We start from the raw sequence: 12,418 nt of genomic DNA, 5'->3' as shown, positions 1-12,418 counted from the left end.
TGAAATCAAACAGAAAACAAGGACTATACAAAGAATCAAGAAAACCAGGAGCTGATTCTTTGAGAAAATCAACAAGATAGATAAACCCTTAGCCAGACTAACCAGAAGGCAAAGATAGCATATCGAAATTAACAAAATCAGAAATGTAAAGGGAGACAAAAACAACAGAATTGGAGGAAATCCAAAAAACCATCAGATCCTACTACAAAAGCCTATATTCAACAAAACTGGAAAATTTGACTGAAATGGACAATTTTCTAGACAGATACCAGCTACCAAAGTTAAATTAGGAACAGATAAACTACCTAAATAACCCCCATAACTCCTAAAGAAATAAAAGCAATTATCAAAAGTCTCCCAACCAAAAAGGGACCAGAACCAGATGGGTTCAGTGCACACATCTATTAGACCTCGTAGAAGACCTAATACCAATACTGTCAAAACTATTACAGAAAATAGAAACAGACTGAACACTATCAAATTCTTTCTATGAAGGCACAGTTATATTTATGCCTAAATCACACAAAGACCCAACAAAGAAAGAGAACTTCAGACAATTTTCCTTATGATTATTGACACAAAAATACTCAATAAAATTCTTGCAAAACGAATCCAAGAAAACATCAAAACTATCATTCATCACAATCTAGTAGGCTTCATCTAAGGGATGCAGGGATAGTTCAATATATGGAAATGCATCAACGTAATCCCCCACATAAACAAACTCAAAGATAAAAATCACATGATCATCTCATTAGATGCTGAGAAAGCATTTGTCAAAATTCAACACCCCTTCATGATAAAAGACCTGGGAAGTTCAGGAATTCAAGGAACATCAACGAAATGAGGTCAAAGGGATGAAAAATAGGAAAGAAAGAAGTCAAAATATCACTATTTGCAGATGATATGGTAGTATACTTAAGCTACCTCAAAAGTTCCACCAGAGAACTACTAATCCTGAAAAACAAAGTGGGTAGGTATAACATTAAATCAAACAAATCAGGACCCTTCTTCTACTCAAAGAATAAACAGACTGAGAAAGAAATTAGGGAATTGACACCCTTCACAATAGTCCCAAATACCATAATACCTCAGAGGGACTCCAACCGAGGAAATGAAAGATCTGTATGAGAAGACCTTCAAGTCTCTGAAGAAAGAAATTGAAGAAGATCTCAGAAGATGGAAGGACCTCCCATGCTCATGGATTTGCAGAATTAGTATAGTAAAAATGGCCCTTTTGACAAAAGCAATCTACAGATTCAATGCAATTCTCATCAAAATTCCAAACCAATTCACAAACACATGTTCCATTATGTTCATAGCAGCCTTATTTATAATAGCCAGAAGCTGGAAAGAACCCAGATGCCGTTAAACAGAAGAATAGATACAGAAAACGTGGTACATCTACAAAATGGAGTACTGTTCAGCTATCAAAAACAATGACTTCAAGTAATTCACCCGCCAATGGATTAAACTTGAAAATATCATCCTGAGTGAGGTAACGCAACCAAAAAAAATGCACATTATGTAAGTGGATATTAGCCCAAAAGCTCAAATTATCCAAGATACAATCCACAGGCCATATGAAGCTCAAGAAGAATGGTTACCAAAGTAGGGATATTTCACTCCTTAAAAGGAGGAACAAAAATATTCATAGGAGGGGATATGGAATCAAAGTTTGGTGGCCCATATATATACAGCCACCAAAACTAGAAAAGATTGATGAAGCTAAGAAGTGCATGCTGACAGGAACTGGATATAGATGTCTCCAGAGAGATACAGTAAGTGCATGGCAAATACAGAGGCAAATTCTAGCAGTAAACCTTTGAACTGAGAATAGGTCCCCCGTTGGAAGAATTAGAGAAAGGATTGAAAGAGGTGAAGGGACTTGCAACCCCAGAAGAACAACACTGCTAACCAACTAGAATTTCCAGGGACTAAACCACTACCCAAAGAACATATTCGGATTGACCCATGGCTCCAGCTGCATATTTAGCAGAGAATGCCCTTGTTGGGCACCAGTGGAAGGAGAAGCCCTTGATCCTGCCAAGCCCTTGACCCCCGGTGTAGGGAAATATCATGGGGTGGTGGGGGCTTGCATGAAGGGAGGGAGTGGATGGGGAGGGGAGCACTCTCATAGAAGAAGGGCAGGGGAATACTATTGGGGGCTTATATCTCTGAAACCAGGAAAAGGAATAACATTTGAAATGTAAATTAAAAACCCAGTAAAATAAAAATAAAAAATAGAAGATTGCAGACTAAACAGGAGAATAGACCAAGAGACAAAAGAGTAGGATCAGAGAGTAGAAGAGAAGACTGCTGCTGAGAGTTGTCCCAGGGGAATCTGAACTGTGCCACAGAAGTTACTGCCAAGAGACACTTAGAAGAACCTAAACGCAAAATAACAAAATAAGAAATAAAATAAAATCTACAAGACATCACAGGACATCAGGGGTTTTCATAAGTGGTTACATAGTGATAAGATGCTCTCCAAACAGCAGAAACTGGCACTTGTAGTGTTTTGTAGGCACATAAAATACCACCATAAAATAAAAGAAACAGGGTTATTGCCCTGAGGTACCAATTAAACATCCTGATCTGACTTTCTGAATTATAATCTTACAAGAATACAAATTTAAAGGACACAGATGAGACAAAATAGTCATTCAAGAGAAATCAAATTACAGCAGAATCAAAGACATTAAACACTTGGATAGTAAGTACTGCTATACAATTACAGGAGTGAAGAAATCATGGTGGTGGACTAGCAAAAGAAAGTTAAGATCAGTGGAGCAGAATCGATGTGCACAAACAACCCCAAAAATCTATTGTCAACACATTTATACAGAGTCTGAAGAAAATTCAGTTGAGAAATGTCTTTTGCGCAAACTGTATGGTGCGAACACAGTCCATGCTACCAGGATAAGCAACAGATACCACTCTTCAATCACTTCTGGTGAATATTAACTTGAGGTTATACTCAAAGTCTTGCTCTTTGATACACTAACTCTTCCCACAACATGCCTTTTCATATACCATTCAGTCGTTCAGAAATTAGCTTCTATACCTATCATTATAAAATAAACAATATAGCTAGATAAAGTTTAATCCGCTAGACATGCAGGAAATCTAGCCACACAATATGTGCATTTATGGTGCCAATATGCATACTTCCATGACAGTTGGTTGCTTTTTACTTGATTAGAATTTTTTTCATTTTATTGTTATTCTACCTATCTACATTGCAAATGTTATCCCCCTTCTCTGTTTCCCCTCCATAAGCCCCATATCCCGTCCTCCCACCTCCCTTCTTCCATAAGGGTCCTCCTCCACCTGCCCACCTACTCCTGCCTCAGCACCCTAGCATTCCATCACCATGAATCATCAGGCCTCTAGAGGGCCAAGAGGTTACCCTCCCAGTGATGCCAGATAAATCAATCAATCTTCTGCTACATATCTGGAGTCATAGGTACCCCCTGTATACTCTTTGGTTGGTGTTTTAGTCCTTGGGAACTCTTAGTCGGGTTGTTTGGTTGATATTCTTGTTGTTCTTATAAGGTTACAAACCCCTTCAGCTCCTATAGTCCTTGCCCTAACTTCTCCATTTGGGTCCCTATGTGTAGTCTAATATTTGACTGTATACATCTGCATCTGTATTTGTCTGGTTCTTGTAGAGCCTCTCAGGGGACAGCTATAACAGGCTTCTCTCAGGAAACACTTCTTGGCATCAGCAATAGTGTCTGGGTTTGGTGTCAGCCGATGGGATGGATCCCTAGGTAGGGCAGTCTCTGGATGGCCTTTCCTTCAGTTTCTGCTCCACCCTTTGTCCCTTCATTTCCTTTTGACAGGAGGAATTCTGGATTAATATTTTTGAGGTGGGTGGGTGGTCCCATCCCTCAACCTGGGGCCATACTTATCCACTGGATATGGTCTCTATAGGTTCTATCTCCCCTTTGTTGGGTATTTTGCCTAATGTCCTACCTGTAGGGTCCTGGAAACCTCTTGTGTCCCTGGCATCTGGGACTTTCAAGTGGCTACTCCCCAGTTCCCCCTCCCCCATTTCTACACATTTACCTTCAAATTTTGATTCTTTGTACTTCTTCCCAATCTCCTCCCTTATCTGAACTGCCCTCACTTTCCCCTCACCCTCCTCTCTCCCTCCCAGATACCTGTCTCCCTCTACTTCCCAGAGATTATTCTCTTCCCCTACTGAATAGGACTGTAGCATCCACACTTTTTTTACATTTTTCCAATCTTATCTGCCCTTTGGCTTGTTTTCTCCACAACTGCAGTGGAGTTAATGTGCTCTGATTAACAAATTCCCTTAATATCACAAGTATCTGTATGCTACATTCTAACATATAACATATACAGAAATCTTTTTCAAAGTATACTGACGTCAAACATCTCTGACAAACGTTTCAATGTTCAACAAACCAGAAAATGTTTGAAAAATAAAATAATCTTATATTAACATTTTACCTGTTTTTGTTTAATCAGGTAATAATCAACAAAATCACGAGGGTTTGTAACATCCAATGATTCCTGGTGTTCTTCTATTTTCTTCAACAAATAGCTTTTCATATAATCAATATTTTTTGCTATTTTGTGATGAGTTCCAGGAAAATAGTCAATGAGTGAAGGAAAACTATTGTAGACCTATAAAACCAGACCAATAATTTATTTTGTTAATATGTGTTGCTTTAATTTTATTTATGTGTGCGTGTATGTGTGTGAATATGTGTATGTATTTGTGTGCCTGTGTGTCATTGTTTGTGCTTGTGTATCTGTGTGTGTCTATACATACACATGCAAGTGTATGATATATGGATGGGTGCCTTTGAAGGCCAGATGTATTAGAGCCTCTGAAACTAGTGGTTGTGAACCACCTGGCATGGGTACTGAAGATTGGACTCAGATCCTTTGGAAGGTAACACACAACCTTAAGGACTGATGCATCTCTTCAGTCCCTGACTATAGGCATAATATATTGTGTACTGTGTAAAATGTATCCTTCTATCACTCAAATGCTGATTACCCTATCCTACTCTCTTGTTTCAATCTGAGACAGCGTTATACTGCTTATGTTAAGCAACTCTTGTATGAGGTTTGTGTAAACAAGGTTCATCATTTATTCTCTGACTTGTCCATAAAAGCTGGAAATAACTAGGCAATAGAAAGTATAGGGCAGGACTTTTACCAGCCAGGGGATAAGGAAGAGAAAGGAAGAGAGGATTCAGCATGAGGAAGGGATCTAGACAGACATAAAAAGCAATATACATTTGAATTCCAGATAGTCAAACCAATCCAAAAATTCAAATGGTTGGGGATTTTGCTGGTAGACAGACAGATTTGATTAGAGAATTACAATATAATTTTAATGCTAGATATTATGTTTTAACTTGGAAACTGTCTTGATCTATCTGTGTCATTGTTGGGCAACTAGCTAAGATAAAGAAAAGCACCCTCTGTGCTAATTTACTACACACATACAAAATGATATTCACTATACATTTGCCAAAGAATCCTTTTCAATGGATAGATTTGAAGAAATGCACATATCTAAAATATATACAATGTCCAGCATGGGTTTATGAATGCAGACATGAATAAAAATGGTGTCTAACATAAAGAAATGCATTTCATTTCAGGCATGGAATAATGTAATGCCCTCTGAGTATAGAAAGAATTGGGTGAAAAATTCCTGACCAATTGATCAAAGATCATAAGTTTCCACATTATTGAGTTTGAAATATGATATGTTAATTATTGCCATTTATAGTATTCAGATGATAGCAGAAGGGAAGTGTTAAGTGACTTGATTTACAGAACAAAAGGTATATTTAACTTCCTAAAACCAGTCTCAGCAAAGAGTGAATATTCAGAAGTGGTTGGGGTTCCTAAGAGCCTTGAATGCAAATGTACATCATACCACTTACAAGATTCTCTATGACCACAAAGTTATTATGCAGAATTCAGGAGATGCTAATTCGAGCTATGACAACCATGTAAGGACATTTGTGGTCTACACAGCATTGAACTATTCATATTCTATTTCTACCTGTCACCTCATCACTAGGATTGTGGCTCAAAAATCAAAGCATTGAAAATAAACATGCTTTCAAGGCAGATTTCATTGCCACTGATATTCTTTCTCCTTACGAGAATATTGATTCTAAACTAAGGTATTTCTGCCCAGAAATATGATGAGCATTGCTTAGTAGTTTAAAGACAACAAGAATGTTGCATTGAATAATGTCCTGTGATTTTTTGGGCACACTTTAAGTGTATTAAATGTTGTGCTTTATACCAACAGTTCTCTGTACATTCATGGGAAGATCAATGAATATTCTTTACATAATACATTGGTCAGAACCAAGGTGTCTTATCACATCACTTTTTGGGAAATATTGAATTAGATCTGTGCCAGTAAAGTATCATTTGTGTTCTCACAAGTTAAAAAAATATTGACATCACCTGCATCCATGGGGAGCTCATAATCTTGAGATTCTCATTCACTTTTTCCATGAACGTAAGCATTTCCTTATCTTTATAATCAAAATAATTCTGGAAAGTAATGGAGCAGATGACATTGCATGGAGCACAGTTCAGGATTAAGGAGGGGTCACAGGGTGAGCCTGAAGATTTAGAAAAAATTAGAAAAATACCATTAAAATAGACAAATAAGACACGTTGTTTCTGTTAAAAGGTAAATATTCTTTAGGAGTTTTAAATCATATCTTGCCTACAATTTTCCTAATAGCTAAGCATTTATTATATATAAAATTCACATATCTCTTTGATCTTAAACCTGAGGTGATTTTTCTAGGGAGAAGCAAAATTTATAGGTTTGTAAATATTTTCCAATATCATCAAATTTCTGTGCTGATATAGTGCTTACAATTTTGCATCATATTGAGGTATATGATCTTACAGGTTTAAAACTCTTAAGGAAAATCTATTATACCAATTCAACAGTTTTAACTCTCTTCTGTACTGAAAGGAAACAAAAACGTTATAATAAAATTTTCATGTATTCAGAGATTCAGAGCAGAATTTTATCTTACTTCACTGCCTATAGGCTATTTGATACTCAGAAGGAAATAGAAAAGTGTATACCTGGAAGTTGTGTATCCACAATCAATAAATCAAAAAAGCAACTATTGATCCAAAAAAGGAGGAGAGGACCACACTACAGGTGGTTTCCGTATGAGAGGAAAAACCATGATGAGAACTGCTCCTTGCTATACAAGAAGATGGTGCAACTCCAAGAACAGCCAGTTCTCTGTGGATTTGTTGATATGACTAAATTAAATATAAAATTTTACCGTACATATTCTAGGAGGGGAAAAACATGAAAGAATTGATAGAGACTTCTATATTCATTTTGTCACCTGAAAGCGATATATTTTGCTGAGTGCCATGTCTTGCATTCACAATTTTGTACCATAGGCCAAAGTTTCAGGGTGCTTAGGGCAAAGATTAAGAAATTTCACAAAGGAACTCAACAACACAAGGTGCTAGAAGATAAGACAGTCCATAGGTAGACATTTTTAGCTAATGGTACCCAAGTCATGGAAAAGAGAAGTGTCAGTACTAGGTCTTTATCTCAGCTGTAGACAGGATTCTGAGAGATAAACAGAAAGGATCGCATATAGATACCCGAGAACCCTCAGAAAGACATTGGAAAGAATGGAGAATTGGTTTCAAAACTGCATAGTTAGGGGGATCACCAGACACACTTTCCTTACTTCTGTGACCACCAAGCATGTTAGTGGTGCACTCCTATATTTGTAGGTAAGCATTTATATAAAGAAACTAAAAATAAACACAAATATTTAAGTAACAATTCTGGAGAAGGAAGGAATAGGAAAAACTGAAATAGAATTTACAGAAAGGTGATGGTATGTGAGCATGTTCAAAGCACATGGTACACTACAATAAGGATCTTTATGAAACCCTCACTATATATACTATTAGTATTGATCTTTTTTACAAGAGAACTAAATAACAAGCATGTTCAATCACACTTTACACAAAATGTCTGGGGGAAAACGAGATTTATACTTTTGTAAACATTTTCAAAAATCATCATCATCAAATTTCTGTGTAAATATAATGCTTAAAATTATGCATCACATTGATGTCAATAATATTACAGGTTCAAAATTCATAAGAAAATTCTTTTTTTTAGTTCTGTGAATACATCACAGAAGCGTTGTGTTGTGTTGTGTGTGTGTGTCTGTGTGTGTGTTGTGTTGTGTGTGTGTGTGTGTGTGTGTGTGTGTTTATACTTAGGGAGATCTGGAAAGCATGTCATATGTCATGGAGCTACCTTATATAGTTGCTGGGAACCCATTGCTTCTCCTCTGGAGAAACATACTCTCCTAGGTGATAAGCCATCTCTCAGGGAAGTTTCTTCTGATGTCCTTTCTATAGAGAATTTTTTTGATCAAATGATCAGTAGTCTTTATTTTCCAGGTGATCCTTAATTTAAGTCTGAAGACTTCACATAGGGATCATTAAATTACCACTTTTCTGAATAAATTAATGAACATTTAAATAAAATAAAATCCTTACAATTGCTGTTAGTATACTGGACTTTTAAAACATAATTATATTCTATATTGTCAAGTAATGTTTTAATTTACCAAAAAGGAGTGGAAGATAAACATTTGGGAATTTTCAAGAGTGTATACATGCTACCCACAGGTTAAATTTGATTTTTCGTTCTTTCCTTTCTCTTTATTTGGAAGACTAACTTAAAAATCATTAGAAATCAAATGGCTAATCAAATTTTTCCTTCAGAAACTTGTTGAGTAGTACCATCCACTGTAGTAGGAAAAGAAAAATCTTTTTTCAGACAAACACTCACAAAGAGTTAACTTGTGTAGAAATGGCAGGCAGCAGAGTTAGTTGAAATAGTTGAGATTTAATTTAAAAAATGATTTAGTTTGAAAATATTTCCACAGCTTCTCTATGCATTTTTAAAGATCTGGGATGTCATATGTATTTTATTAGAACATACGTCAGAATTCTGAGTATATAAAAGAAGAAATAATTAAATTGACTATATTTCTTGATTTTTATTAATTAAAATGTCCCTGAATCTCTGGAATGAATACGACTAGATCATAAAGGATGGAGAGGTGAGATGGCTCCAAAGTTCCACCAATAGTCAAGAATTACTGGCACTTCTTAGTTCTTAAGACAGAATTATTTGACTTTCTTTAAAAGTATGGCTGTCTATAATATGTCAATTGTACTCTAGAAGAATGCCACACATACATGACATTTCTTAACCACTGTCAGAGAAGCTTCTGTTTATAGTAGATGATGACCAACACAGAGACAACAAGAGAACACAGAGCAAAGAATAAGAGACTTCAAAATGTTCAGTCCTAAATATAACTTATGTATTATCCTCCTTCCTTGAAAGATTCAGGGACCATTGAGAAATAGGGAACAGAAAGGTGGTGGATAACCACAAGGAAAAAATGTCTTCTGGGCACAGCAGGACAGCTGCACATATGAAGTCACAGCAAATATAATAGGATGAGCAAGACCTGTGCAAGCCAAAGTCATAACATATCCTAAAACGGTAGCTGGGCATGATGTGCTGTACATAGTGAAGGGATTATTTGCAATTATTAGCTTCTGGAAGAGGAAGTGTCAAATTCCTCTAAAAGTATAGCTGCCACACCTTATAAAAGATATCTCTTCTTAGAGCATATGTGGGACCATCACAGAAAGGCACAATTGGATACAATGCAGATATCAACAGATTGTAGGGATATCAACTTCAACCAACACATCTAAGTCTCAACTTCTCCATTTGTAGATCAGGGAACATGCAGAAGAGGAGGCAGAAACATTGTAAGAACAAGAATAGCATGAAATCTATTGTGAAAACTTGTCCTGGAAATGGCTGCAAAAATAATTAGAAAAATGACTGAATCATTAGGAGTGTTAATGTGGGAAGATAAAAAGCTCAGACGCTACTCTTAGACAGAGAGCTATATATGACTGATGGGGTGAGGAAAATTAACCTCTGTAATGATAAGCCCACTTATTGGTTTCATAAGTTGTTAATTGCTAGTGACTGGCTTTGTCATCCACATGGTGGGTAAACTGAACCATTGGAGGTCAGTGCTTAAAGTCACTGACAAGGGTTGATCCAGATACCTACAGGGGCTGCTGCTAAAGGCAGATTAGAGAAGTTGCTCAGCAGACATATTTGCTGAAGGAAGGGAACTTAATTGACTGGGTCTGGCACTCTATATTGCCAGTCCTCCGCCCCCCAAAAAAACAGCCAAACAACAACAACAAAAAAAAAAAAAAAACCCTATGAACTCTTTTAACTCCTTGGGGTCAGAGAGAAAGAGGATGAAAGAGAAAGTTCATACACACACACACACACACACACACACACACACACACACACTCACAGACAGAATGGACAAATCAAAAAGCAGAGTCCAACTTCATACACACAAATATGCTTGCATATATACATACAAACATACACACATGCATACAGATGATCAGACAGACAAATAAATATTCACCTATTGAATGGTTAGAAAAAAGCTTCAGCATGCAAAGTCCAAGTATTACATACATACATATATACATATATACATAGACACACACATACATACATACATACATACATACATACATACATACATACATACACACAACTGGTGGATGGAAGGAACAATGTTCCAAGTCCCATTTGCACAAACTCTACACACACACTTACAGCTGATGGCTGTGAGAGGCAATGTCCCAGCCAAACCATTCACATACACATAGTTGATGCATGAGAGAAACAATGTTCTAGCCACACCCTATCTTAGTTTATTCTTTCTTCTACAGCTCATATATCCCAGCAAAATCTTTCAAGCAGTATATAATTATAATGTGATTACATGTTAGTTTTCTTCTGGTGAATGATTATGAAGAAACAGTATGTTTTCTCCTAACTTTAGGAAATATAATATTACATAGCGCATGTAAAGATCAAATTAATCTTAAAAAATCATATGCATTCATAAACAAGCAACATCTATAGTTTAACAAAATGTAAGCAAGCAAGAGAGTTTCTCACGGTTTTTTCTCTTACTGGAAGGCAGCAATTTGCTGTTATAAAGAAAGAAGTATTACAATACTATTTATCTTTAAAAGTAATCCTGTAAAATCATAATCACAAATCTAAACTTTTATATAAAAATCAGTCATATCTATCTTTTTTATTAGACATATTTCTTCATTTACATTTCAAATGTTATTCCCTTTCCCGGTTTCCTGTCCATAATCACCCTCCCATTCTCTCTCCACCATAAGGATGTTTCCCCAATCAACCACCCCTCATAACCCCCCCAACATTCCCCTGAACCAGGAGTCCACCCTTGGCAGGACCAAGGGCTTCCCCTTCCACTGGTGCCACAACAAAGCTATTCTTTGCTACTTATTCAGTCAGAGCCCTGGATCAGTATATGGATGGTCGTTTAATCCCTGGAATTGCTGGTTGGTTGGCATTGCTGTACTTATGGGTTTGAAGACCCTTCAGCTCTTTCAACCCTTAGTCTAATTCCCCCAAAGGGGGCACCATTCTCAGTTCAGTGGTTTGTTGCTAGCCTTCACCTCTGTAATTGAAATACTCTGGTTGTGTATCTCAGGAGAGATGTATATGCAATCACTTTCAACATGCTCTTCATAACATCATCAATCTTATCTAGCTTTGGTGGCTGTATACATATGGGTCACATATGGGGCAGGCACTGAATGGCCATTTTTCAGTCACTGCTGTGAACTTTGCCTTCATATCCCCTCCTATGGACATTTTTGCTACCCCTCTTAAGAAGGAGTGATAGCATCTGCATTTTGGTCATCCTTCTTCTTGAGCTTCCTGTGGTCTGTGGATTGCATCGTGGGTAATTCGAGATTTTTGGCTAATATCCACTTATCACTGAGTGCATACCATACGTGTTTTTCTGTGATTGGGGTACCTCACTCAGGATGATATTTTCTAGTTCATTCCATCTGCCTATGAACTTCATGAAGTCATTGATTTTGATTACTGAGTAATAGTCCATTGTGTAGATGTACCACAATTTCTTAATACATTCCTTTGAAGGGCATCTGGGTTCTTTCCAGCTTCTGTTAGAAATAAGGCTGCTGTAAACATAGTGGAGCATGTGTCTTTGTTGTATGTTGGAGCATCTTTTGGGTACATGCCCAGCAGAAGTATAGCTGGCTCCTCAGGAAGTGCCATGTCCAATTTTCTGAGAAACCTCCAGACTAATTTCAAGAGTGGTTGAACCAGATTGCAGTCCCACCAAAAATGGAGGAGTATTCCTCTTTCTCCACATTCTTGCCAGCATCTGCTATCACCTGAGTTTTTCATCTTAGA

At 37.0% G+C, this 12,418-nt stretch overlaps 1 protein-coding gene across 5 annotated transcripts in view; it reads right to left on the bottom strand.

Moving 5' to 3' along the window:
* The window catches only part of LOC134483996 (cytochrome P450 2C7-like), a 56,006-nt gene that overhangs the window by 30,973 nt on the left and 12,615 nt on the right, over positions 1 to 12,418 (bottom strand). For all 5 annotated transcript variants that reach the window (XR_015643116.1, XM_087593700.1, XM_087593730.1 and 2 more), the window contains exons 4-5: positions 6,478 to 6,638; positions 4,483 to 4,659 (exon numbers count right to left, since the gene is read on the bottom strand). Coding sequence is in view for 4 of the 5 variants with exons in the window: in XM_087593700.1 (XP_087449826.1) it covers positions 4,483 to 4,659; positions 6,478 to 6,638 (338 nt within the window). In the remaining variant the exon portion in view is untranslated. The remainder of the gene's footprint in view (positions 1 to 4,482; positions 4,660 to 6,477; positions 6,639 to 12,418) is intronic.

Source organism: Rattus norvegicus, chromosome 1 (assembly GCF_021556685.1).
Source record: "Rattus norvegicus strain SHRSP/BbbUtx chromosome 1, alternate assembly SHRSP_T2T, whole genome shotgun sequence".
NCBI lineage: Eukaryota > Metazoa > Chordata > Mammalia > Rodentia > Muridae > Rattus > Rattus norvegicus.
This window is presented reverse-complemented; position numbering and strand designations above follow the sequence as displayed.